Source organism: Hippoglossus hippoglossus, chromosome 4 (assembly GCF_009819705.1).
Source record: "Hippoglossus hippoglossus isolate fHipHip1 chromosome 4, fHipHip1.pri, whole genome shotgun sequence".
Lineage (NCBI taxonomy): Eukaryota > Metazoa > Chordata > Actinopteri > Pleuronectiformes > Pleuronectidae > Hippoglossus > Hippoglossus hippoglossus.
In genome coordinates, this window is record NC_047154.1 from 4355433 (window position 1) to 4381589 (window position 26157).

A 26157-nucleotide genomic window follows, 5' to 3' on the forward strand; every position below is an offset into this window, starting at 1 on the left:
AACTGCTTGAATCGCAAAAATAATGGTGTAAACATTTTCTGAATCTCTGTATGTGGGTCAGTTATAATCATCAGACAGGTCACGCCGTTGTGTTCTAGGATGAAAATATTGCCCAAGATCTATGTTTGACATGTGTTTAGAGTTTCAGTTTCTGAATGAGTGACAGACTGATGGTTCTTGGGTCATGTTGTATTCATAATTTTAGCCATAAACAGGTTTTTCATACATTCTAATGTTACAAATACAACATAGCCAAAGTGAGTACGATCTTTACACTGCTCTTAACTTGTACAGCCGGCAACAGTTTGTGCTCAAGTTAATCCCAAGCTGTTGGTTGAGCTTGGACAATGGACACACACAGGTCAAGCCTTTCTTCTGCGGGGCTAATTGCCTTGCTAAGCATAGCACTATTATAAATAGTGAAAATTGTGTAGTGGAAATGTTTTTTCTGCCCTAATGCTGTGCGCACAATCTGATTATATAAAGACACACAAAAAAGATCAATCTCTAAAATGGCTTCTTATTATTGAGTCGACAAGAATCTCTACCAAAAGTGTGAAATATTTAAAACAGTTAGCTACAAACTACCAAAGCGGTTTAACCTCTCGGAGGCAAATGCAACTGGTAATGTTCCTAAACAAGAAATCTGTCTATGTGCAGTTAGCCTTGCTAATCAGACTACCAATTTTTTAGCTACACTTTGTATAACAACAAAAACTTGAACATACGAGCAGCTTCCCTAACATCACAGCAGTACAGCATACCAACCATACCATAATGCTGACTCTCTTAGCTCTTGCTATTTTTGAAAAGATAAGCATTTATGCTTTTAACAGGCTCCCAATCACTTCTTGTGTAACAGAAACACAAGAGATTTAAGTAGCTGTTCATTTTTGTCTTCATCTTATTTGACCTTGTTCTGTAAGTGGCAATTTGTGAGACATACCTTGTTTTTCTTAAGCATTCGTCTGACATATTTTTCTTCACATTACCACGGTAACCTGTGAGGCCCACATTTTTATAGGTGTAGGAGCCATAGAGGAAGAAAATAAATCTCTGAAGTGAAACAGCAACAGAGAAAACACAGAACATGATGTATCATATTTTATTCCCATATCATTAGTACATTTAAGAATATATTTAGTTTTTAAAAAATCAAAATCTAGTGGCTTAATCTTGACGCTGCAAATTGTTATTTCCCAGTATATGTATGGACATTCCTGTGTGATTTAATAGGCTCTTCTTATTTCTATATGGAGATAGAATTTGAAGACAAATCGGATTTAAGGAAACATATTATCTCTTGTCCCTCTCTGAATACAAAGGGCAGACCTTAGTGCTATCACAAAGAAAACAGCTTAGCAGCAGTGCATTTGTTTTCTATTCAGAGAGAAGCACTTTGTCTTTCCAATCGTTACCTGTCCGTGAATCAGTTGCTCCATTAAGGAGAGCCTAAAGAGGGAGGTGCTGTCTAGGGCTAAATTGCAATTAGTCGGGCTGCAAGTGAGGCTGGCACCAGTTAACGTGGGATATTGGAGTGCAAGGGCCCCGTAATCAGGCTTTGGTCATGTAGAACAATGCATAAAATTAAATTGACATTAATGAATACTTGTGTAATGAAAATGGAGGAGTAGAGTTAATTGCATGTTACAGTGAGTGTAATGCCCAGATAACCTTGTGTCTAATGCTATTCTTAGTCTGACTGCCAAGGCTCTCACCGTGGCTCCTCTCGGCAGGAAGTCATTAAAGCTAGGGAGTAGATAATGCCAGTGTGCCGAAACCCAGAGTAGCTACAATCTTGCAAAGACTTTCTTTCACTGGCTTTTTTTCCCCTTAAGTGGGCTATGCTGAAGTCATTTGTACACAGTCTGAATGCAATTAAAGGTCACCAGTGCTATGCATTTATGTCTAGATGGGCCTTTAGAGTTGGGCCTACTCACCCACTGGGGCTGTCAGGCTGGAGAAGAAAGGCAGAAAAACCTTCAGCTGACAGAGGAGTAGGATATTTGCCACAGATAGACCTAAAGTAATTGAGTGACAGCTGCTCAGGCTATTTCATAAATGAACCCATGTGGCGCACACCTTCCATTAAGAAATCATTCCAACAATTAGATGCTTTGTTTAGAATTCTATACATTTCACTGACAAAACCTTAAAACCTTTACCCTACTTATTATAAAAGGTGACGGATGGTGATATAATAAATAGGAAAGTATGGGATAATAACAGTGTATGCTAGACTAAATTATATTTTCTTCAGATGTTTATTTTATGTTGATTCCTAGATAGTTACTATTACATTATACTTCCAAAAACGTTTCATATTAACCAAAGAGGGAAAAATTGTAGTCACTTGCATAAAAAACTTTCAGTCTAAAAGCTAGTGCCGTCGTTCTTTCTGATTGGAAAAATGTTGATGTGATGCCTTGAGTTTATGTATCCTGCACAAACTTCACCATTGTGAAAAAATCACACTACAAGACACTACTTTCATTAGTCAGTGCCCCAGTTTATTTATTCCACTTAAATGCTAAGCAGAACATTCAGTTTGGGTAATTTGACAACAATCATCGCACAATTCGACACATATGGACATTTATAATGAGAAATTAATGATGCATGAATATTTACTTTGGTTTAACAGGAGAAACAACATCAACAGCTTTTAAAACCAAACACAGTTTAGGATTAATAGATAGTAAAATCATTTTAGAACTTGAAGAAGTTGTCTACAAATATAACATTTATATTATACAATACAAATTAAGTAACTATCACCAGGAAATTAGTAGGAAACAAACTAATGGTGTTACCAAAATCATTCTTGCGTCGATTTGGTCACAATAAACTAAAAACTAAAGTCCAGAGTGATGATGGGCAACAGATTTTACAACCTAAAGTTTTTGGAATTTTCTCATGCAAATAAAAAAATCTATATATTTTGCATTCACCTGACAAAAAGGCCAATGAGAAAATAAATAAACATCACAGTATGTGCCCATTAGCAGCAGCTTCCCATAGGGGAAATCTGTGAAAATAATAGCTTTGTATCAATTTACTATTGTCTCAGCTCATTGAGTTCAAATGCATCACTAACATCAAATCATCACAGTAACAATAAATAAAGCTATGGCACCATTATTTCAATAGTTCAGCTGATAATTTCTGGTAATTGCCAATTTGTTTACAGGTCTTTGCTTTAAATAAATAAATATATATATATATATATATATATATATATATATATATATATATATATATATATATCTCAACTTTGTTTGTAGGTAATGGTAGAGGACCTGCATGTTGATTCACCAGTGATATAATGCCGTACAGTATGTGTGTGTTTTAATTTCCATGAACAAGTCTTATCTTGTACAGTTTACAGAGGCCTTGTTTCAATGGTGGGAGGCAGGATGTCACAGTGCAGGAAGTCGGCCTATTCTTCACCATTACCCACTCCATCTTCCCAAAGCAAAGCGTTTTCAGTGACTTAACAAGGTGTTCTCTCGGGGGAGAGTCTTGATCCAAATTTTCTAACATAATGTTACACGATGTTCTTGTTTTACATTGATCACTCTTCTAATGTCAGCCACAAACAAAAAGATGTTTTACCCTTTAAAACATGGATGAACTTCTTGTTTCTTATGAACTGCTAGTACTTGCTTCCTCAAAATGACATAAGTCAGCTATTGCTGTAAGAACTAAATATAAATATCCATCTTACCCAGTTTACCTGAATATCTGACATGTATATTAGGTGAGTATTGGACAAAGATATTCCCTATGTTAGACCTATGGCATTTAACATCAAATAAGGTATGAAAGCTGAATAAGCATATCAGCATGTTTTCTCGCACCTGACATTTACACTGAATACATCATACGAACAACACCGTGTGATCAATGTGTTTACATTGCTAACATCCCACATTTAAGGCAAGACCAGCTATATCCAACTGAACTCGAAAACAGAATATATACGTATGTGTTGTGGCACAGCTACATCTGACACTTCTTAGGTTAGAAATAAAGAAATTGAAAGTCCTGACAATCAGCAGGGAGGCCTCTTCTATTTAGTTACAACTAACGTTTAGTGAGAATTTAGTAGTTAAAGAAGTTTACAGATTATCTGCTTCAATCACCCTGATTGTCACGTAAAGTAATTTTATTGACATGGTTACATTCAAAATGATAAGACTGGACAGGTCATGCAACACAATCACTGCTGCCTAAAATATACATATGAGCATTTCAAATAATAGTTATAATATTGTCTCTTTGTTTCCAATGGACACAACCAGGGTGTTGTGCTGAGACAAGATTTTTAGCTCACTCAGAACAAACAGCCTTTTTGACAAAACGTGTATTGGATCTGAATCGCTGCCTATATACCTCTGAAGTGTGCTAGCTATTTGATGCCAGTTTATGGTAAAATTGTGTGTGATGGGCAAATATGAGCCTGCAGATTTATGAGTCAGGCTCTACCTTTAAATGTCCCACTTGTGTCTCCCACTGGAGTTAACAGGAGGGTAAATCATACTGATTGACAAACCTTTTGTTTCACAGCTGCACGCGAGCATCAAATACATCTTCAAACAGTAACTCAAATATCTATTTAAGGTTGGTATACAACAAACCTGTATTTTAAAGATGTAGATGTATGCACTCTGTCCATACACTACACCGAGGAGACTATTTTGTCTGTTACATCTGTCTGATGTAATATTTCATCCATTTTTGAAGTTGTTGTCAGGCAGCCCCTGTACATCAAAGGGGCCCACTGGAGGTCTTTAGATTGACAGCCTGCTGGTGTCCACGTTGTTTTTAATGGGGTCTTCACAGCAGGTACCGATAGGACCATTTGTGTTGCTCAGCCCTTTCCTCAGACTCCCTGATGCTCACAGGTTTACTTTCCATATCGAAAAAACTAAAACAATACCGGGGTTTTCCTTGGGGGTTGTGTGTTGGTTTGATCAGGACGCTACATGTCAGGTCATGGCCGAGCAGAACATGTAAGATTTTCCTATTCTATCGTCACACTAGCTTTTTTGAAGGCTGCATGTGATTACAAATCCTCGGCAGTAGCTTGATTCAATGACAACATGACAACACTGTTGACTGTTCTAACATTTAGGAGGTTTCATGAGACAGAACAAAAATGCATGTGAGCAGTGTGAAATATTAGAGCTGAGAAAATTAGAGCTCAGCCTTTACCTCTCTGTGTAATATAGCTACAGGCCTCACTCTCAATATGAGCAGCTGCACTTTGATCCAGTCCACTGCATATTTTCTTTTGCCTGAAGCCCATTTCAGAAATGTCTCAACTTATGCTGATCTGGATAAATAGATAAATCCAAACTGATCAGGTGGTTAAATTGTTGATGTCAATTTATAATTTCTATATATCAAGTAAATTAAAAAGTCGAGGATTAAAGTCTTCATACGCCTTCATAAACTTTTCGCCGTGCATTGACACCCAGGGCTATGCTGGCTTACCTGTCTGAAAGGGAGCAATGAATAATTTGATCACATTTTTCATTTCACTCGAGTGCTGAACAAACAGGAATCTGTGATTAACAGTTTTAATTAGGATTCTAACTTGACAAATTCTTATAGCCTCGCAACGTGCCTTAGATGAATAAATCACTGGCCTGGGATCATCAAGCTGCCTCCTAAGTGAATGTGCCTCGAGATTACTTTGTGATTCCACAAAGTGTGAGTCAGCCAAGACTGAGTGTGTTTAACTAATCCTCTTCCCACCACATGTCAGGTGGGGGAAGTTTATGTCCATTCAAGGACCTGACTACCCCGCTCAGGTATGGGACCCCCATGCTTCTCAGCGTTTCTTCTTTGACTCTTGAAAGCTGGATGTCAAAACTGAGTGGACCCAGTGTTAGTTATCCTCACAGCGTGTAACAGATCTGCACACCTGGGTTGTGAGGGCACCCGAAAAATCATGGTGGAGCGTTTGAGGGGAAAATGTTAAAATGTCAAACTAAGGTTCATGTACAGTTGATGCAGCTTGTCACTGGAAATAATGTCCATAATTGATGTGATTGTCAAAGAAAGAGGGATACAAGACTTAATATTTTGTAGAAATTTTTGTTGGTCATTTTTTATTTTGATCAGTTATTTTGATTTGTTGATGGTGTAATGAACTGCGTGCTGAGGTTACAGGACCACGTGTTGCTGTGACCTCGGATTGTTTGTCCTCACACTGCCAAAGCTTCTGATGACTCAGCAGCATGTGTTGATATAAAATAGATGAGAAGAACCATCTACAGTAGTTGGAATCAAAGCTAACACTAGTTGGCTCGGCTCACTAGCTTCCACTATTCAAGTGGAGCATCCACTTTCCAAATGATGAATGAGGTAAGTGGGTCGACAGTAAATAAAAAAACTACAACATCACCATTTTGTTAATCCCACTAAAGTCATCTAAGACAAACATTTGTCATACAAACTAAATACAGAACAATTGTCAAACAACTACATAATCCTAATTCATTTGCACATCCACACTGCAGAAAGATTTGTTTTTTCTTCTTAGGGTTTTTTTTATTTTGTAGACCCGCCTTTAAAGCACTTTGTAAAAACACTATTTTTGAATTTGAACTTTAAATCAATTATTTTCAGAGATTAATATTGAAGTAAATCCATTTCTCCACATATTTTTAAATACTTTCAAAATAGCTCACATTAGTTGATGACATATGATGAGGACGTAACTGTTAAAGTGGCTTTTAGAAAAGAGAAGAGCAGTGGTCCCAAACAGCATCCCTGGGGGACACCTTGACGTACGATCTTTGATTTTTAAATACCTTTTGTGACTGACCAGATAAATAGTGTCTCACTCCGTTTACTACAGATATAATAACAATAAACACGTATTTTAAGTTGTGCCTATAGTCTGTTAAATCAAAAGCAGCATGAAAATAAGATACAAAATACATTGAACTGCACCAACCACTTTATTATGATTCAACTACTGATCCATCATATGCATTATCTGAGGTGAATTTATTTTCTGATAAATAATGTGCAGCTTGGTCAAACCATTCTGAGTAAACATCCAAAGTAGAGGGAGAATTTGCTGACCTCACAATTGCTGGCAACTTAAAATGTGTTTCTCAATTCAGATTAAGATCATTGAAATCCTATGCATAAAAGAATTTGCATGAGAAGCTTCATAAAGCACTTTATTTTGACTTTGTCCTTTAATCACTCTGTATTGTGTTTTTACTCTGCGTCAACTGTAAATTTATAGCTACAAAAAGAGCTAATTTTTTTAATAGGAGTTTGGATAGAGTAATAAATGGAGATATACACCATCCCTCAACCCCTGTGACCCGCCCCAATACCAAATTTAAACATCAGTAATGTGCACTGGTGTCTGAAACTCCATTGTGAAATGTTAAATTTAAATCTTGATGATATGCATCGTAACTATTGTAATCAGACAAGCTTCCAAGCTTCGCCTCCATTATTAATTGTCCAAAGCATAATGATTTATTGTAGTCCTGCAGAATGATTATTAATTTTCTGGTTGATTATACCTGTGGGCGGCAACAACACTGTTCTGCATATAAGCATCTGCTAAATGAAAAAGTATTCTCCACATAAAAAGATGTCCTTGGAGAAACAACAGCTCATTTTTACTTTAATCAAACATATGTAAAAGTGCTGTTGATTAAGGGTAGCGTGGCATGCATTCACAGGGGAAATATGTAATAAACATTATCTGATGACTTTCTTTGTTCAAAACTTTATTCTGCATTGAGCTGACTCCAAGTAGCTCTTGTTCTCCAGAATCATTTGCATGCTGTAACTTGGGACAGCACATAAGCGCTGCACCCCAAACTGCACCTGCACTGCAACAAAAATGTGCAGCCCTTGTATATCACCGATGTGACACTGGTAGTTTACATTCCAAAGGAACAGAAGAGAGCGACAGGAGTGTGTGTACAATACAAGCTGCTCTTAGCCAGGCATGTCTGGGTACGCCTGAGCCGCAAACAGCAGGCCGAGTTCAAACTTCACGTCAAGAATTGCCAGGATCTCAACACTTAGAGGAATGCACAGGTGCAGACACTCTGCAGCAGACAATCCCAGCGAGCACTTGATCAATTTGACACTTAGCAGGGCCGAGGCCAATGGCAAGTTCCTGTGCGATTGTGATTGGGCCTTGTGCAACAAAGGAAAGAAGTCCACTGAGCAGTTTTTCCGTGCCTCCGGTCTTGCAGTATCCTGGCCTTGTAAATCAGTTTCCTCCTGCTCATTTGAGGCATCACAGCTGATGGTTGTGTAATAACACTTTTACTCTGATAGGCTTGGCATGGATATCCAGTGGCATATTAATCCATCCATGTCAAATTAATCAATGCTGGATCACATGCTGCTGCTCTTACCTGCATGCATCCACTTTCACACATCCACCTTGCTAATATCAGCTGACATGTTTTATCAGGCATCACCTTCCTATGGAACAGAGCACATTGCATGTATTTCTATGATTGCAAATGTTCGATTTGCAGTTGCTTCTATTAATATTCTGTTCGAAGCATTTTCACAGTTGGAGACAGACATAATCTCTGAAGAGAATTTCTGAAGAGCTCTATTTGCGGCTTCATTGATCACAAGAGATATCAGTGTCCCTCAAACAGCATTTCCCAGGACTTTCATTAACGGAATTAAATTAAATATCCAATTAAAGTGCTTCACTCATAAAATTAGAGAGGAAAGACATGATGCATTATTTTAATGATACTGATTAGAGATGTTGCTTAACATCACAGGAGTCTAACCCGAAAGTAGATATAGTATATTTATTTGGAATCGTGCACCTGACAGAGCGGCGCTTCGTTCACCCCCCCCCCCTCTCCGGCCAACAAAGAAGGCGAGGCAGATTAATTAACAGACCTTTACAGCCAATGAAGACAGGTGGCAATAATCCTGACAAGAGACAGATATGAAGCCTCCCATACAAAACCAATTTCAACAGCACTCCATTTTTCAAAAGCTCATCAGGGTGAAGAACGACAGAGTTGAACCTGTGTGGCTGCAGAATTTGTTTTCTCTCTGATTGCCTTGTCAGGATATCTTATCCGATGGCAGATGACCAAAACCCCAACCTTCACAGACAAACTCGCCCTCCTTCCCCCTCTCTGACACACAAAATGTTTCACACAATGCGTTCTCTGTCTCTCCCTCTCTCGCACACTTATACACACCCTCTCATACTGTCGCACACTTTCCCACAAGGAGCCACAATTGACAAATCCTCCGGTGCGCCTGTCAGTCTTTTTGTTCTCACTGGGGACATTTACAATAACAGGAACTGACTTACAACTTATAATATTTGAAATAGAGGGAGACAAAAATAACTTTATCATCTTTACCCAGTGGCCTTTTGTGTTATTGGCGGTTGAAATGTCAACTATCACTGGTAGATTTTATCAACCCTAGCCAGCGAGCTAATTAACGTTAGCTCTAAGAGTGGATTGAAAACGTTGTCTCTTGCTGACTCATTTTGAAATAAAAACTCAGAAAAAGATGATTTAATATGCATGTGATGGCAACATACATACATGATCCAACCAGTTAATGATCATGTCGAAGACATGGGAATGATGAAACAGCATTGTTTAATTAATCCAATAAGTAAAATGCATGTGTGTGCATTACGAAGTTGTAACACTGAGCATTGCTGTTCCAAAATCACCTCTTAGCCCAGCATTGTATCTGGGGACTTATGGTTCACTAAAAGTGGATGAGGTGTTTCTGAATTGGGTATTTATTTAACATAATCCATAGATATACAAATGTCAATAGCTAAAGATATGCTAACTTTTGGCCTTCCAATAACACTGCTGGTTCGGTATTATGGTAGTTCAACGCACATGCTAATGTTTGTTGCATACATTTGAACCAATAAGCAGGCTAGCACACATGTTCACAGTTTTTCATTCTAACGCCCGGGCCACACCGGATGCGTGTGCAGTGCATGACTTCTGCGTCGCTGATCTGCTTCATCTACCTCCTGCCTGTTGCTCACACAGGCAGCGTGTCAGAAGCGTGTAATAGAAGTAGCATATGTCCTCAACTAAATACCAGGACTCAGTCTGAAGCCGTGCATCTCTTCAACAATAAAACCTTGTAAAAACGAATGAATGGATTTAGTCAACAAAACACTAGAGTGCGTTTACTTTAAAATGGGTACAGGAAGTGTTTCAAATATATATATATATATATATATATATATATATATGTGTATGACATATTCAATAGATAGACATACATATTGAAACTGTCTTTTTTGCTGTGAACCGTGCAAGACACATGAAGAACATATACGAGACCAGGCTCTGTAGAAAAGCTGCATGTCTCAGGCAAGTCTCACGCATCCAGCGCGGCCCGAAGAAAATCACCAACCTTCCAACCTCTTCTGTTACCTAATTTTCTCTCACTAGAACCCCATGCACATTGTTACAGAAAGGATTCAAGAACTGGTTCCACCTGAGACAGGGTTCCAAATTGTATGAACCATCTATGAGCTTGTCAAAACCTTTTTTACCATGTGCTGGCGTGTTTCTTCTGACTGCTGCACATTACAAAACAACAACACCAAATGTGTCTGCCCTGTTGGAAACTTGCCACAAGGAGTCCTGGCAGAGAGGAAGTAACGGTGCAGAGCGTGGCTTCATTTCATAAAGAAAGAGGATGACAGTGCTACTTACATTGAATGCTTTGAGTTGCGTATTGCAAATTCTTTGTGTGGTGACTTGAGGTTTGTGGTTGCCTAGCTAGCATCTACTTAACTATGGTCATATCTGAGTTAAACTGCAAACTGCATGAATCTCACACCACCACAAGTAAAACCTGTGCAGAACATGGTGTAATGTTGGTAAATTGTAATTTCAAGTCAGGGTGGAAACACACATGCTGAAACATCTTTCTACACAACATGGGCTTCCATTCCGGGAATGCCATGTATTTGACACTACGCGCGAGTGCAACTGCTTCCCAACTGGGCAGTACGTCTGTTACCGGGGGTAAATATAATATTATAGCAACGTTAGAGCCACAGAAGCAGGGTTAGCAGATTATGTTTTTATCTGACAATCTACAAATAGGTGTGGTTAGCAAATGCAGAATTTCACGACCACAGAAAAACAAAGTAAATTTCCTTATTTACACTGCATATTTATTTTGTGTCTAACTGATCAAAATTGATTTACTCGAATCAGATGCACTCCTGACCAAATTGTTTCAATGTAGGGCATTGCTTCTAACTGTTTATCTTGGTTATTGTCTCAGGTATAATGAGGTTATTTATCTGAATAGAAAGGACCCCACTCGGTCTGCAGCGAAACATTCAGCGGCACATTACAGTAATGCTGCTATCCATTTGCAATTAGTACATAATATTGCCCTGAACTTCCATTAATGTGATTGAGCATGTCTGCGTTAGGGACATGCATATGCAACATTCTTTCCCTTCCTTTTCGCCACTCCAGCTAGAGCCTCAGTGGTCGATGATAGGATCCACCCTGACTGTCCAAACACCGCTCCCTCAGGGACGTTAATTTCCAAACAGTCCCAGGCGTGAGACAAAGGAGAGAACGCTCACTGAGCATGAAGAGAAGGGAGTGGAAAGCACACTTCTCAATTAAAAAAAGTCTCACTTTTTTCTGAGGGTGAAAGTATAATGGCAAATTAATTTTCCGGAGATTAATGTACAAAGTAAATATTTTAGTGTGAGTACTTATCTTCTAAAAAGTCAGAGGATGGATACCCACTCACTCCCTTCCCCCTGCCTTGCTCTACCAGTGTGTGTGTGTGTGTGTGTGTGTGTGTGTGTGTGTATGTGTGTGTGTGTGTGTGTGTGTGTGTGTGTTGGAACAGCTTAGATGCATAAGGAGTCTAATGAGAGAAGAGATTCCAAGCTGCCTGATGGGGCTCATCAATCACCTTTCTCCTTTGGAGGTGTGATGCCGGCCGGGGGAAGGGGCCATGGAGGGATGTGTGGGAGGGAAGGCATCAGGCTTTTAATCTCAATAAGTTAATAGACTTTCTGGTCTGGTCTTTCTAAGTAGAACTTCATCACTGTTGTTAGCAAACAAGCAGCATGTACACGGGAGACTGTTGGAGGAGCTCCTTGGCATTTTAGACATTACACAGTTAATTTGTGTTGCACCTGAAATTAGGGGATCCAACTAAAGTTAGTCGATACACCAATAACCAGTTAAAGGTTAAAGTACTGAGACATTTTAGGAAAACAAATCCAGGTCTCTACTGCAGCAGGTATACATGGTACACTTAGTAGAAATATGTGGTTGGTAAATATTTTAGTAGCAGTTCCTGCTGAAATGAGAATAATTCCAAATCTAGTTGAGGCATAGGCCTACAGTAGCCTCATAATCACTAATTCGTAACCACACAGTGACATGATTTACAACAAGATTGTAAGAAAAAGGAAATAAAGTATTTGTAATCATTAGTGCACTGCAGCACAACCAGTGTGTGGGAACCTGGATGATAGTATAGCAGAGTTAAGGCCAATTTTATTTTCATTTTCTTTTTTAGATTTTGGGAAGTTAAACCAAGATATTTAGGTCTGTTCTCTTATAACAGTTAACAGTAAACAGTTTGTTTGATAATAGAAAAGGTAAAGTATCAAACCAAACCACAGTTTGGACATGTTTTCAGTGTTCCCTTCTTCAAATAAGTCAGAGATTAAGTGTATTCTCAATTTCAAGAGTTAAGGTTAGCTAGCTTGTTAGCATAATTTGCGAGCAACGTGTTATTTCAGCTAGCAAAAGTGGTACTCTGGCAAAAATTGAGAGGCCTGTCACTTATGTCTGAAATCAAGGGTCTATTGTTTCTGACATTACACAATTCAAGTGTTATCTGTGACTGCTTTCACTGTATGGCCAACATAAAGTCCTCAAATTCAAAGTTCAACAGGGGTGACTGCGGTGTAACATATCTTTTTTCTTTTTCTTTTTTTTTAAATGAATCTAAAACCTGTTTTTAAATCAGATGGAGTGTTACAGTCATTGAGAAAGCAGGTCAAACATGTCTGACCACCACTTTATGAGGATAACATTGTACTTGTCCCTTCATCCCCTCTGCTGTACTAATGTGGCAGCTCATCTTCATTAATTATCTCCATGCTGGACAATGTATGTGGTAGTTGTGCTTCCAAAGAGAGAGGGTGTAATGTGGAAAATATGCAGAATGTATTTGGGTTGACTGTCCGGCGATTAATAATGATTGTGTTTGGATAAATAGTGCCCTACTTTCAGAATCTGTGAATCTAAATATTCCCAATGGGCTGCCTCCCTCCTGTATTGATTGATTGGTATAGTGTTTAAAGGTCATAGTCATAAAACATCAGGATGTAATTAACACACTGTGATTTTTAACCAATGGTGAATGTATGGCGTGTTGACTTTTTAAGTTATAGCTGGCTTCTCAGTGTGGTGTTTGAATAACCACGTGTTATTTGAATTTAAGATGAGGTTCAGGGCAAATGTAATTTCTGATGAGACAGTGTTCCTCACCAAAAAGGGGCAGGTAAGTCTGCCAGGCCTGTGATACATATCCTCATATAGTGTGTCTTTAATCATGGTTTCCGCGGAATAGACGGACCGTTGTGTCTCCGTTTTTTCCTTTGAGCCATTCGCCTACAAAATACTAAAAACCTGCGTCCATGCAGAGTCACGTGGAGACAAGACAGATGCGACGGTCTCCTTATGGTTACTCCACCGTGCTTCTTCACAGATAATTCATTCAGTTGAGGGAATGCAATAAACATTTTGAGCTGCTTTTAACCTGATTCAAACTGGCTTGACCTTGAAATGACTAAAAGCTGAGATTTCATTGATGGATGTGATGCTAACAGCTTCATTTAGAAATGAGCCTTTTCAGGATTGTCACCAAAATGTGTTCAATGGCTTTCAGTCGCCAAAAAACCACAAGGACTGACCACCGCATTCAGGCCCAGTTTTTAAAGCTTGTGTTATCGTGGTTCCATTCCCTGAATAACAAAAGAAAGCCTTCACTGTGTGTCAACACATTCCCCCTGTTGTTACCTTGGGAGTTGAGTCTATTCATATTTCCTCTAAGATTGAAAACAGGTGTTTTGGTTTGTGCAGACATTTATCTGAATGTCTGAGATTTCTTTGGCAAATATGGATGGAATAAGCTAACAATTCTTCTGTGTGTGTGTGTTAGCCTGTGCACCGACAGAGACATGGAAGAAACTGGTTTGTAATACGCAACCAAATTCAAAAAGAAGATTTATAAATTGAAAATTAGCTTCTAAATTATATACACCAATAATTTAATAATTAATTTGACAGAATTCTAATTTCAGATGTAATCATTTCTGAATTCTTAGTAACCTTGTTAAAATGTATTAAAATATTTTTTTCAATGCAATGACCTGACTGTGATCTGCAGCCATAGCTTATCAGGAGAAATGTTCAAACCAACCAGAGTGTTCATAATGTTAAATAGACAGGATTCTTCAAAGAAAAACAATTAAAAAAAACATTTTGTCCAACATGGCTGCGAATTTCTCCAAACATATTATGTGATCTAAAGACACAAAGAGGTGTTTGGTTTTCATTTGGCTCCACCACTGATCTTCCTCGAGGGGGGAAAACAACCACAAAAGAGCCCGATATGAATTGGAAACCACAACCCAGTAATTTAATCAGAGCAACTAAAATCAAAGGAGGCAAAAGTTCAGGATCCGAATGCAACGAAATGGATCAGTTCCTTAGAACCTCCTGACATAGCTCACTTGTGGAGGAGCAAGCCCCGACAGAAAGGGCTGAGTAATGAAGATGGATGCATTCTGTTATCAGGCAGCCACTTACTGGGGCCTGATGTAACCTTAAACACTGAGGATAGCTCAGTTGCACAAAGAATCTAATTAATGAATAGCAGCCATGAAAGAGGACAAGGCAAGTGTGCATTTGCAGATGAATTCCAGACACTAATCAAACGCTGCCCAAGTGGTTTGGTTTGTCTCCAGAGCATGGTGATATTTGGCGAGGGTTTAAGGCCGTGTTTGCATGCTGGCTTGATGACTGTATGCATGCTTTAGTGTTTTTATGCATGGGCCTGCGTGCATATTGTATGTGTTTTAACTGTGTGTGTGTGTGTGTGTGTGTGTGTGTGTGTTTATATGGGTTTTTCTTCTCCTGTTTAAATGTTAAGTGTTTTTGTACAGCTTTTAAAAAAGCCAAGCCCGAGGTTAACAAAGGACAGAATGTACAGAACAGGTGTGCAGTTGAGTTACTGACTTTGTTCCATTATTATGGGTTTCTTTGCTCACCATTGTACATTCACACCACTATTATTAGGATTTCTGTATCTGTAAAACTTAGCACAGTGTATGTTTACTGTTTTTAAGTGAAGAAACACATTACACATTTAACCAGTTACAAGTACAGTTTGACCACTCTATTGAAATCCACAATTAGGAGGTACAAACCCACTAAAAAGGCAATAGACTCCTCACACATTGCCAGTTGAGGAGTTGCCTTTCTGTTTTTTTCCCACTGGTGAGTCATATACGACATCTGGCCAGTGTTGCATCTTCTATCTATCTTGCATGATATGAAGAAAAATATCGCTGCTGTACATTGTTCCCAAGAGGTAAAAAAAACACAGAAGAACACAAATGTGCATTTATGCGCCAACACCCGAAAGTTCATTGGGCAACATAAAGATGCGGGACAAATGCAGCGTCAGCATTTAAAATTAAAAGAAGGAGAAATTTGGGTCCATTACTTCATTAAAATCATCACACATAATCCATAAACCCATTTCATTCAGTTTCTTCTCGAGAAGTCCAGGAAATGCAGGATCATCTATATCTGGAGCATTTGCTAATATAATACCGTTGACCTGGATCTCACAAAGCATCAACAGGATTCTCCCAGCCTCGTCTGCTCTCAGTTTCACACATTTACATTGTAACTGCTTGTTAATTAGTGCGGCTACCCCTCTGATCTGGCTAGCGCCACAGGATGTCCCCATGTAGCCCACCCAGTCATTGCAAAGCTTCTGTGCTTTGTGAGCCAGTAGGTGGGTCTCCTGGATAAATACTGTAGTTTATTAGTATTTTCAATACTGAAAATTGTACTTTCTTGATTCTTGTTGTTCGCGGTTTGTACCCTCATGGTTGAATGCACTTATTGTAAGTCGCTCTGGATAAAGTGTTAGTGGATTTTTTGACCAGTATAGTTTGTGTAAAATAGAGCAGGTAATCTTATGATCTAATTTACAATTTACGACACACATATAAAAATATGTGTGTCGTAAATTGTAAATTTTTTTAAAGACTGGAATCTGTACACATCAGAGCAAGATCCACTCCACACTCACTTAGAACACGGATCTAAGCACTGTGTGTTGTCAAGTCGTTAGACGTTAATTGGGCCAAATCTTTTCACAGTCGGGGAAGATTTCAACAAGACAACGAGTTGTCATAGCCTGGTTCCACACCTCGAAATCACTGCTCACAACTGCTGTTTGTAAGGCAGCTCAAATAGCTCTGGTGTTGTGCTCATTAACAACTATTTCAGTCAGTTGGAGATACAGTCGACCACTCAGAGATTTGTGGGAGGGAGTAGGAATGGTTATGTCATCTTCCTTCATAGCAAGAGCTCGATCCATAAAAACAACCATCAAAAATGAACTGCAACAAGCCTGGATGAGGTTGCTACAGCTGTTATATTATTTGTTTGTTTGGTTTAAGTTATTATATTAGCATATTCGACTTATAATCAGTATTTTTATAACAATAAAAATCAAATGACAAAATGAAAAACAATGTAAAAGGGGCTGTTTGTTGTGATGAACAGAGAATTATCACCTGGATCTGCAACTCACTCAGCTTCACATCAGGACTGGTGAGTCTCAGCTCATTGTTTACTTACTTTACTTCACTCCACAACCTGCTCAGCACCAAAGAGCAGAGAGTCACACTTCATGACAAGCTGACATATTCAGATATTTTCCTCTGGAAGACCAAAAACTGCTAATGGAAAGTTGACACTTAAATGAACTTTCAGCAGTTTCCCACAAACACCACTCAAAATTAATGACAATGTTGCTCTTTAATAGCTGAATGTGTAATTAGTAAATTATCTAGCTGCAGCTGATTCAGTGTAAACAGAAGTTAATGTCAGCAGGGCTGAAGTGTCACTAGGTGCAGATTGGTTGGGGACAAAAAAATAAACCCTCGCAGCGAGACATCAGATATAATGTCAGACTGACTTAGCCCTGCATGAAAAAAATCATTCATTTAAATGAAGCCCATGCAACAAAACACTGGATGTGCCAAGACTCAAGTCAATTTTTGCTGCAGCATCATCCGTCAAGGTGGCCAGTCAAAAACATGCAAGCACCAATTCTTACAGGCTCACTTTGCAAACTTGACCTGTTTCTTTGTATTTACTCGTGACCGCGGTGATGAAAGATAAAACAACTCAGTTGTGAAATCCGGTGTCAGGGAATTGCAAAACGAGTTGCAGATTTGTACCCTGAACTGAACTTCCTGGATCATAGTTCATTACATCACAGATTAACACGCCCGCAAATACAGCTGCCAGCTAAGCATCTGCAAGCATGTTGTACTTTGGCACTAAAGACGAATGATATCAGGTTCACACGCTCACGACCGTTATAATATAATGATTGCTATTGTTACCATCTTAGTTTACTAAATTAGGTATATAATTATATAATTTCATATTTTTGGTTAGCAGTGTGGCCTCACAGCAACAAGGTCTATGGTTCGAATCCCTGTTTGGGTTTTTCCATGTGGAGTTTGCGTGTTTTTCCTGTGTCTGCCTGGGGTTTTCTTCTGGTAATCCCAAAACACAGATTGGGGTTAGGTTAATTTGAGACTCTAATTTGACCGTAGGTGTGAATGTGAGTGTAAGTGGCTGTTTGTCTCTGTGATGGGCCTGTGCTGACGACCTGTCCAGGCTGTACCCCGTCCGCTTCTCATACAATGTCAGCTGGGATTGGCTCCAGTTTCCCAAAGGATAAGTGGTATAGATATGGATGGGTGGTTGGATGGACTTTCAACTGAACGTGGCATTACCTTTACAAGTATTTGATGAAACTGGAACAGTCCTGATCGACTCAATGACCAACATCACAGCTGCAACTCCCCATTCTGTCCCTGGCTTTAGTTTCTCTGCATCTTAAACCAGAACCACTTTGATATGTCTGAACATTCAGATTGTGTGAACTCATGAGGACTTGTGTTTTTCTCCTCTCATCCAGTACCAGCTCCAGTGGAGTTCTCCATGGCGCTGGGTGAGCTCCCAGTGGCAGACGTGGCTCGTGCTGATCACAGCGTTGGTTTTGCTGGGTCTGGTGCCGTATGTCGTTTACTGCATGATGACCCTCTTCACCAGCCCTCCACCTCCCAGCACCTTTAAAGTGGCAGCGGCCTCTTTTGGTCTGCTGACGGAGATCCTGCTCATCAAGTGAGTATTGGAAATTCGACTCCGTACTTATTAGCCTTTGTGTACTTCAAGCAGTTGAAGTACCCTTGGTCTGATCTTTGTATAACTTGGCGAGCGCAATCAGAATGCTGATGATTATGATTAATAAGATGATGATGGTCTTTCCACTCTGGTTGTATTCTGGTCTTAGATGTGTTTTCATTTTCCAAAAGCAAACAATATTCTCAAGAAATATTTCATTTTTATGTGAGCTTCAAAACAAGGAGCGGTGAGCAACCGTGTCACCCAAATAATCTGTGAAAACATGTTGTTGTCCGACCCGTAACACCCCCCACCCCTCTTGTTTTCATTTAGTCTTCTTTCCCATTTTGATATTGCTAATTGGAACAATGCCTGCGGTTCTGTAAACCATTAGTAAATGAACAGCCTGTTTTTTATTAACATCTACCTTGTAAATAATACATTAGAATCCTGGCATAAACAATATCTACTCTGTGATTAGAAAGCTACATATGATGATTACTGTAATCAGATTACTGACACAGGTTATGTAATCTATGATTGCCTAAAGCAGAGACTCAATCACGCTGCACATCAGTAAAAAAACACCTGCTGGATTCAGGGCCGGCGCTAGAAAACCCTCTTACTGATACTTTAACTTTAATAACTGCCTCCCCCACCCCGAAAAGATTAAACATGATTTAAAGATAGGCTGCATAGGTGTGTTACATGTATGTAGCTTCCTGACATATTTATTACCCACATAACCAATGCCTATTTATCCCAAACTATTCAGGGCACAATATGAAATTTATTGTGATAATAAGTTAAAACAGAATCACAATGTTGCATGAACATTGGGAAGCCTTCATCAATTATTCAGATGCTTGCAAGTCAACTTATGTTTGCTATCATATTAAGAACTGAAGCTTTGTCCACTGCAACGTTTCAGCTAAAATTCACTTAGTATTAATTTGTCCCCGGCCAGCTCACCAGGTTAGAATTAAATGTAGCAATGTTCTCTTACTTATTAAAAATGTGACATTTCAAGAAAAAGCACCTCATTCAGACTCATTCCGTCAGATTCAACAAACAATGACATACCTTCATCCTTAATTTTTTAGCAGTAACGCTTGTTTTTCTCCTTGATTTTTGTCTTAACTTTTCTCTCAAGAGTCGTTTCTGTAATTTATTTGTATAATCACAGTTGTATATGGAGATTTGTTTTCCTGCTCCAACGAGCAGATTCAACAAGGTGGTGCTGCTACTGAACAACAGAACATATGGGATTTGTCACTTTGATCATATCCAAAGAGAGCAGCCGGCCCTGACCAGTTCTGACCAGTGATTTCTTCTTTTTTTTTTAAGAGAAATAATACTTCTAGTAGTATTTTGGTAACTAAAAGCACATCTGACCTGAATGAACTGAATTCTGGGAATTACAGACAAGCTCCCCTGTTTAGAATATGATGCTAGAAAGTGAGGTAACCCTCCAATCACCCTAAACTCCTTTTTCAGGCCAATAGCAAAATGAAAACTTTGTGTGCTACATCTCTGCTTCCTCCAGTATTTGTCTTAACTAAAACGAGAGGCTGTTTGTAATTAACTCTACAAGTCTCGTAACTTTTTTTCCCCCCATTAACCGCCTTTGCAAGGAATGTGGCTAGTGAACTGGTAATTAATAAATATGGTTGCGCTGGTAATGTGCTTCTGCTTCATTATGTTGTTGAAGCCCTTATCCACGCTAGTAATGAGCTGTAATTTTATGACAGGAAATTGGTTTGTTTACAACAAGTTCAGCAGCCACAGCAGACGAGCTGCGTTCTCGGCACATCTCAGCTGCAGGTATTTGCTCATTGTTTGAGTTGAAAGAGGTTCAGATATGTTGTCATGCTAACAGTCATACTATTAAAATACAAACACTGTTAATGTCTGCGAGTCATTAAAAAGAAGAAGATGAAATGATTATGTTGTTTTGAAACATTAAAGCTTAATAATACCATGCCTTAGATTAAGTACATTATGTCAATTGGAAAACCAACAGTGTACATTGCCGGCTGTAGTGTGGAGGTATCCCACCGCACTAAAGGGGTTTGCTGTCAACTGATGCTTAAATGATTGCTGGTACAGTCGGACGGTTGGTGGGTGCCCTTATTAGGATTGGTGGGCCCCACAGACTCATGCCCCATGGTGCCTGTGCTGCCTGGGACGTGCCAGCCTCCTGCTGCCCCTTGTCAGGGAGCATCCCAGTCACTCTTCAGCCTCAGGGGGGAAGTCCTTGTACGGCACAACCCCCTCGTCTCTCACCCACACACACACACACACACACACACACACACACACACACACACACACACACACACACACACACACACACACACACACACCCTGTGAACCTCTGAAACACGGCTTTCAGACAAAGATAAACAAGTGAGCAGTTGGGAGAGACTGTGTTTTGCACTCGTGGTCATTTACACTGACTCTTGATGAAAAGGTAACATGCTGTCATGACTGTCTAATGGCAGGAGGGTGAAGCGTTTTTGTTACCACCCCAGTGACTGAACCTCTCTGTAACCTGTTGTCAGTTGCTATGGCTACAACGCCTCAAGTTTCAGGGTATGCATATGGAAATTAATTACAGGACATGATCGGTCTAAATGTGATAAAAGATGTTAGTTGTCACTTGATGACATCCCTTGAATCAATATATGAAAATGAAAAAAAAACTGAGGGTGTGGAGTTCGAAAGAAGTGAGTTTACCATATCTCAGTATCCTGCTACTCATCTATACTTTACACTAGCTGCTACTAGACTAACACACCGAATCTCAGACTGAACTAATGGAGGCCAAGGAGGGGTAATGTAGGTTTTTAGGTTTAATCAAGAAAACAAAAAGAATGTGGAAAAAAAACAATGTCCTTAGTTTTGCTGTATTCATTTTGATTTGACCTTTTTTATTATAATTGGTCAAAAAGGGCATTAAAGGAAGGTCATGCTAAAGAGGAGGAGTGCAGTTTAAAGCCTATCAGGCCGTGAGTATTTTAAGTAGTTTTTGTTTTTAACAAACCTCTTGAAAAAAAAAACAAGGAACACTGATTGATACTAACAGGTAGTTTGTGTCGTCACAACCGGATTTCTCTTATTCTTCAGTGTCATAGAGCTACAACGTTGTTAAAAAACTTTTAATCAACCTCAGTGAGACACATCATGTCAGCACTTAATCTTTCTCATTTCCCTCCAAGTCTATGAAACCATTCCTTTCAACATTTGGAACCTTCAAAATAATCTTTTCATCCCTCCTCCTCTTTCTGCAGGTCTGTTACTGGAAAGATTCACAAAGTCACATGACATTTGTCAGGCTCGAACTGCCTTTCCGAAGGCTGCCACACAATATGTGCCCTCTCCTTCCTTTACTGTCATGTCAGGAGTCGCGGAGCTGAGACAGTGCCCTGACCATGCAGCTCTGCACTGTGAATTTTTATATGCCATTGCCTGGAGGTTAGAAACTCTCATTATGCCGTGTTAGATTTATTAAAATAGATTATGGAAATGTTAATTAAGTAATTAATTACATTATTTAAGCAGCATTGACAGATAAGGGAGTGTGTGCGTGTATGTGTGTGTGTGCGGGGAGGGGGGTGTCAAGCTCCCTGGGTGGTTTAAAAGGATGTGATTGGTGACAAGGGACACTGTGGAGATGGCGTCTAACCGCTAGCGCTGACATGATACAAAGTGGCCTACACTGCTCTCTCACCTCACGCTACTGTCTGCTGCAGTTTGCAGAGCTGCCTCAGGACGAGGCGCTCAGCTGCCTTTTGCAGATATAAGTCTGCACAAGCGTACAAATGTGCTTTTTCTGAAGTTACAGCTGCACATAAGTCGAGAGAATTTGGGAGCGAGAGCACAGAATACACATTTACCACTTTACATTTTCCTTTGTGTGATCATTTGAGCAAAGCATTAGCTGTGACATCTGAGCAAAGGCCTCAAACAATATTTCCAAGCTGCTCCAAGTGAAAACACAGCAGCACAATTGTAAGATGAATTACCCACGAGTTGATACTATGGACTCTCTTATCTGTTGACACTTTAGTTAGCACAAAGCACAAGAAATGTGTTTTCCAATTCTCTCAGAATTGAGCTTTTCTTTGTCCCATCAAACCTATAATAAGGGAGGGAAATTTGCTCTGATCACACTTGATAAGAACAAATGATAGATGTTGTAAACAAGCAGAATGGTTCAATTCTGATCTGAGGTATTGATTTGCCTCAGTAGACAATTATTTCGTGGACTGAGGTTATGCATCCAGTCAATCTGCTGCAAAAAGGGCTTTTGTGTTTGGTGTCCAGTGTATCGCTTCGTGGCAAACAGCTCCTGAACATGTTAAACCATTGAAATACTGTTACTGAATATTCCTGATGGAAAAATACACGTTGAAATAATGAGGTTCTCCATTTCTCTGGTCATCCCTCACATTGCCAGGCAGAACTGAAACGTGTCGGTCTTAATGTTAGGTGGCTACTGTTTGAAAAGAAAAATTACAGTCCACCACATTAAGTTCTGTTGGTGTGACCCAACATGAAGAATCTATGACAAAATATGTCAATATATGTAATTTCTGTATAATAAGCAGAAACTGAACACTGGACTAATATTCACCAAGTAGCCAGAAACTTGACTCCAAATGATGCTGATGCTAGTCCAGCTATACATCAAATGTCTGTAGAGCCCAAGGAGAGCCTCTAATATATGTTCTGCATGTTTTGTCCTTCCAACACCATTGCCATTCATCACATTTAGAATAATATAAAACAGAAAAAAGCATTGAAGCTTCACATTATAGCACATTTCTGCTTGCTGTTTTGGTTTTATGCCTTCACTCCCATTGTTCTCACAAACATTGTTTCAGCTGTTTACATAAAAAAAGCTCTGATATCAATTCACCATGTTATATACTGTATAGTGGAGCAGCTGCAACAGAGTCAGGTATTTCTTCCAGGGTTGGTGGAGACCAAAGCAGAGTTAATATGAGTGAATATTGAACTGGTCATAAACTCGACTGGCTAACTTCTTCGCTATATCAGCTAATTGGTAATAACATGTCATTGATGTGTTTGGTCGTTGTTCTGTTGTCTATCTTAAAAAAATCTGTTACATATTGAATAGTTTTGAAAATGTTTGCCTGCAGCACGGAATTGTACCATTTGGCTTTACTTTCCAATATTTGTCCAAAACCATGATCTTTACCATAATGTGAATATTATCTATAAAGGCCTCAATATACTGTAATAAAAAACATAATAAGAGACAGTAGACATGCTTGCATGGATATTGGAAAGAAAGGCCTCAGTTCCTCACTTGGACAAGAGGAGGTGGTCAGTGGAATGTATTCATGCAGCCACTTTGTTTCTTCTAAAATGTATCTGGTGAAGCACATTAGTATAGTATGTACATGTTATTGGTTGGAGACAGTCTTGACTTTGATATATTGTTTTATTCCATTGCTGCAGGTTGTCTTTCATTTATATTTGAAGTGTTTAAACATCAACATCAGACATCAAATGTTGTTCTGAACAAAGCAGTTACATATATATATTTTTTTCTTTTTATATTATATTTTACTCTTGGCCAACATGGCCCCTTCCTAAATATATGGAGGGACTCGACCTGTATGGTCACATCCAGTCAGGAGGCTAAGCAGCGCTCAGAGGTTCCCACATACACTAAAGCCTTGGTTAATGGGAGAAGAGGGATTTAATAATGAGATTAGGATTATGTTATTATACCAACACAGTTATTTGAGATGAAGTGTGAATGTACCTAATTGGACTTGCATGACAGAAATATGTGGGATGACTCCACAAGTCTGTTCTCTCCTGATGTTTGTACCTTGGTTGTGTTTTCTCAGGTGTCTGTGGAGCTACCTCAGCAGTCGTTACCGGCAGGCTGAGCAGAGCTCCTTCACAGTCCGGGCCAGGGGCTCTGAGGAAGACAGAGCGAGCCTGAGCCGTCGGGATCAGTCCGAGGCCACTTCAGCAGCGGCAGGTCACGCTTCATCAGCGGCCGCACCCAGTCAAGTGGACGCGAGGAAAGTGGATGTGTTGGAGAGTGGCTGTCTCAGCCTTTTCTAAACCACTAACAGGAGTTTACAGAGTATAGGACCAAAGTAAATCCTTAGGGTATAAGCTGTGTCTAAGGAAACACATCAGTTTATTAGTGTTATTACTGAGATTTTACACCTATTGTAAAGTCTCAAATGTTCTTGTTTTTCTCAATGTCAAAACTTTGCACTTTATTCAGTGAGCCTATTCTCATATATTGCAAATTGAAGATAGGAAAGAAAATGCACGAGTGCATGAGTGTGTTCAGGCTCAGAGAGGGAAAAAAAAGGCTGAAATCTCTCTTTCCTTAATGATGCCCACACAGAGACAATGGGGCGCCGCTCTGATTAGTGTCACCTGTCCTTGTGCATCTCATCAGCTCCATTATGGCTCCATCTCCCATGCTTCTACTGCTAATTGAATAGCCTGTAAAGTGGTGACAAGGACGGGGGCGAGAGCAACGTCTGTCCCAGCGCTGTTGCAGAAATGAGAGTAAAGCTTCCCAGTGCGACAAGAGCTACTAAAACATAAACCATTATCATACAGATGGAGAAAGTGCCAACAAGTAGCCCTCATGTTATATTACCATCACTTCATCAACGCAGTGTTTTCATATGGAACAGCTTTCAGTTTGCATCTACTGTTTTGTGGGAGACGCAGTGCTGCACTTTTTTGCGCTATATCAGACAAGACGTTCATATTGGACGTAGCAGCAAGACGCTCAACAATCTTTTCATGTTATACTACAGGTGTTGGTAACAATTAAATTACAGGAAACTGGAATGTTTGGTTAAAGCCTCTGTATTTGTTCTCATTTAAACAAATCCATGTGAAAACCAAAATCAAATGTTTCATTATCTATTGACCCAAATTTCCACTGTTACATTTTCCCAGAACTGCTGAGCACTACATTTTTAGTAAAGGTACATCCTTTTTTTCCAGGGGACTATTTTCTGCTGCGGATTAATACTCATTTGGTGCACTAGCAAGTGTTTATATGCAGCACCATATGACACAGGTGATTAGACCACATTAATATCTTTACCACTTTCTGTGTTTGCTGTAGTAAAGCTCCATATGTGTATTGGCAACCATGGCCAACAAACTGAATTCTAATTGATCGTATGAATCAAACTTTAACGAGGCACTCAAGAAGAAGATAAACTGAGTCCTGTTCCTAAAACGTTGCATCCTACATTACCCATAATGCAAGCAATAGTTTCTTTTTATTGGCCCTTCATGCTCAGTAAGTGGTTGTTTGTGCTGCAAGCTATTTGTTTTAAATCTGGAATCGACATGTAGACATCTCCTTCAGAGCCACATTATACAAAGACTACTGTAAATAACTGTGTAACTCTGTAAATGCATTTCAATAGTAAACGTTTCTGTATATTATATATGTTTAATAATCAAATGCTGTGATGTTATAAACCATCAATAACTTTGTTGTACAAAAAGTTGGGAAACAAATAAAAAGTGGGGCAGGCCTCGATGTGATGTTTACACTGAATGATTTTCAGGTCTCTTTGTATTTAGTGAAAATAAAATATTT

At 39.3% G+C, this 26157-nt stretch overlaps 1 protein-coding gene and 1 long non-coding RNA gene across 3 annotated transcripts in view; one reads left to right on the forward strand and one right to left on the reverse strand.

Moving 5' to 3' along the window:
* LOC117760389 overlaps positions 1–25483 on the forward strand; it is a 70588-nt gene extending 45105 nt beyond the window's left edge. The window contains exons 4-5 of one of the 2 annotated variants that reach the window (XM_034583371.1): positions 18319–18524; positions 24413–25483. In XM_034583371.1, coding sequence (XP_034439262.1) covers positions 18319–18524; positions 24413–24635 — 429 coding nt within the window. In that variant the 3' untranslated portion in view covers positions 24636–25483. The other variant, XM_034583372.1, reaches the window with a different exon arrangement.
* LOC117760390 lies at positions 27–25691 on the reverse strand. Its single transcript, XR_004613669.1, has 4 exons — positions 25490–25691; positions 8434–8439; positions 5044–5058; positions 27–38 (listed from the first exon to the last, which is right to left on the reverse strand). It is a non-coding gene; the product is annotated as an uncharacterized LOC117760390 (long non-coding RNA).
* Positions 25692–26157: the final 466 nt, after the last annotated feature.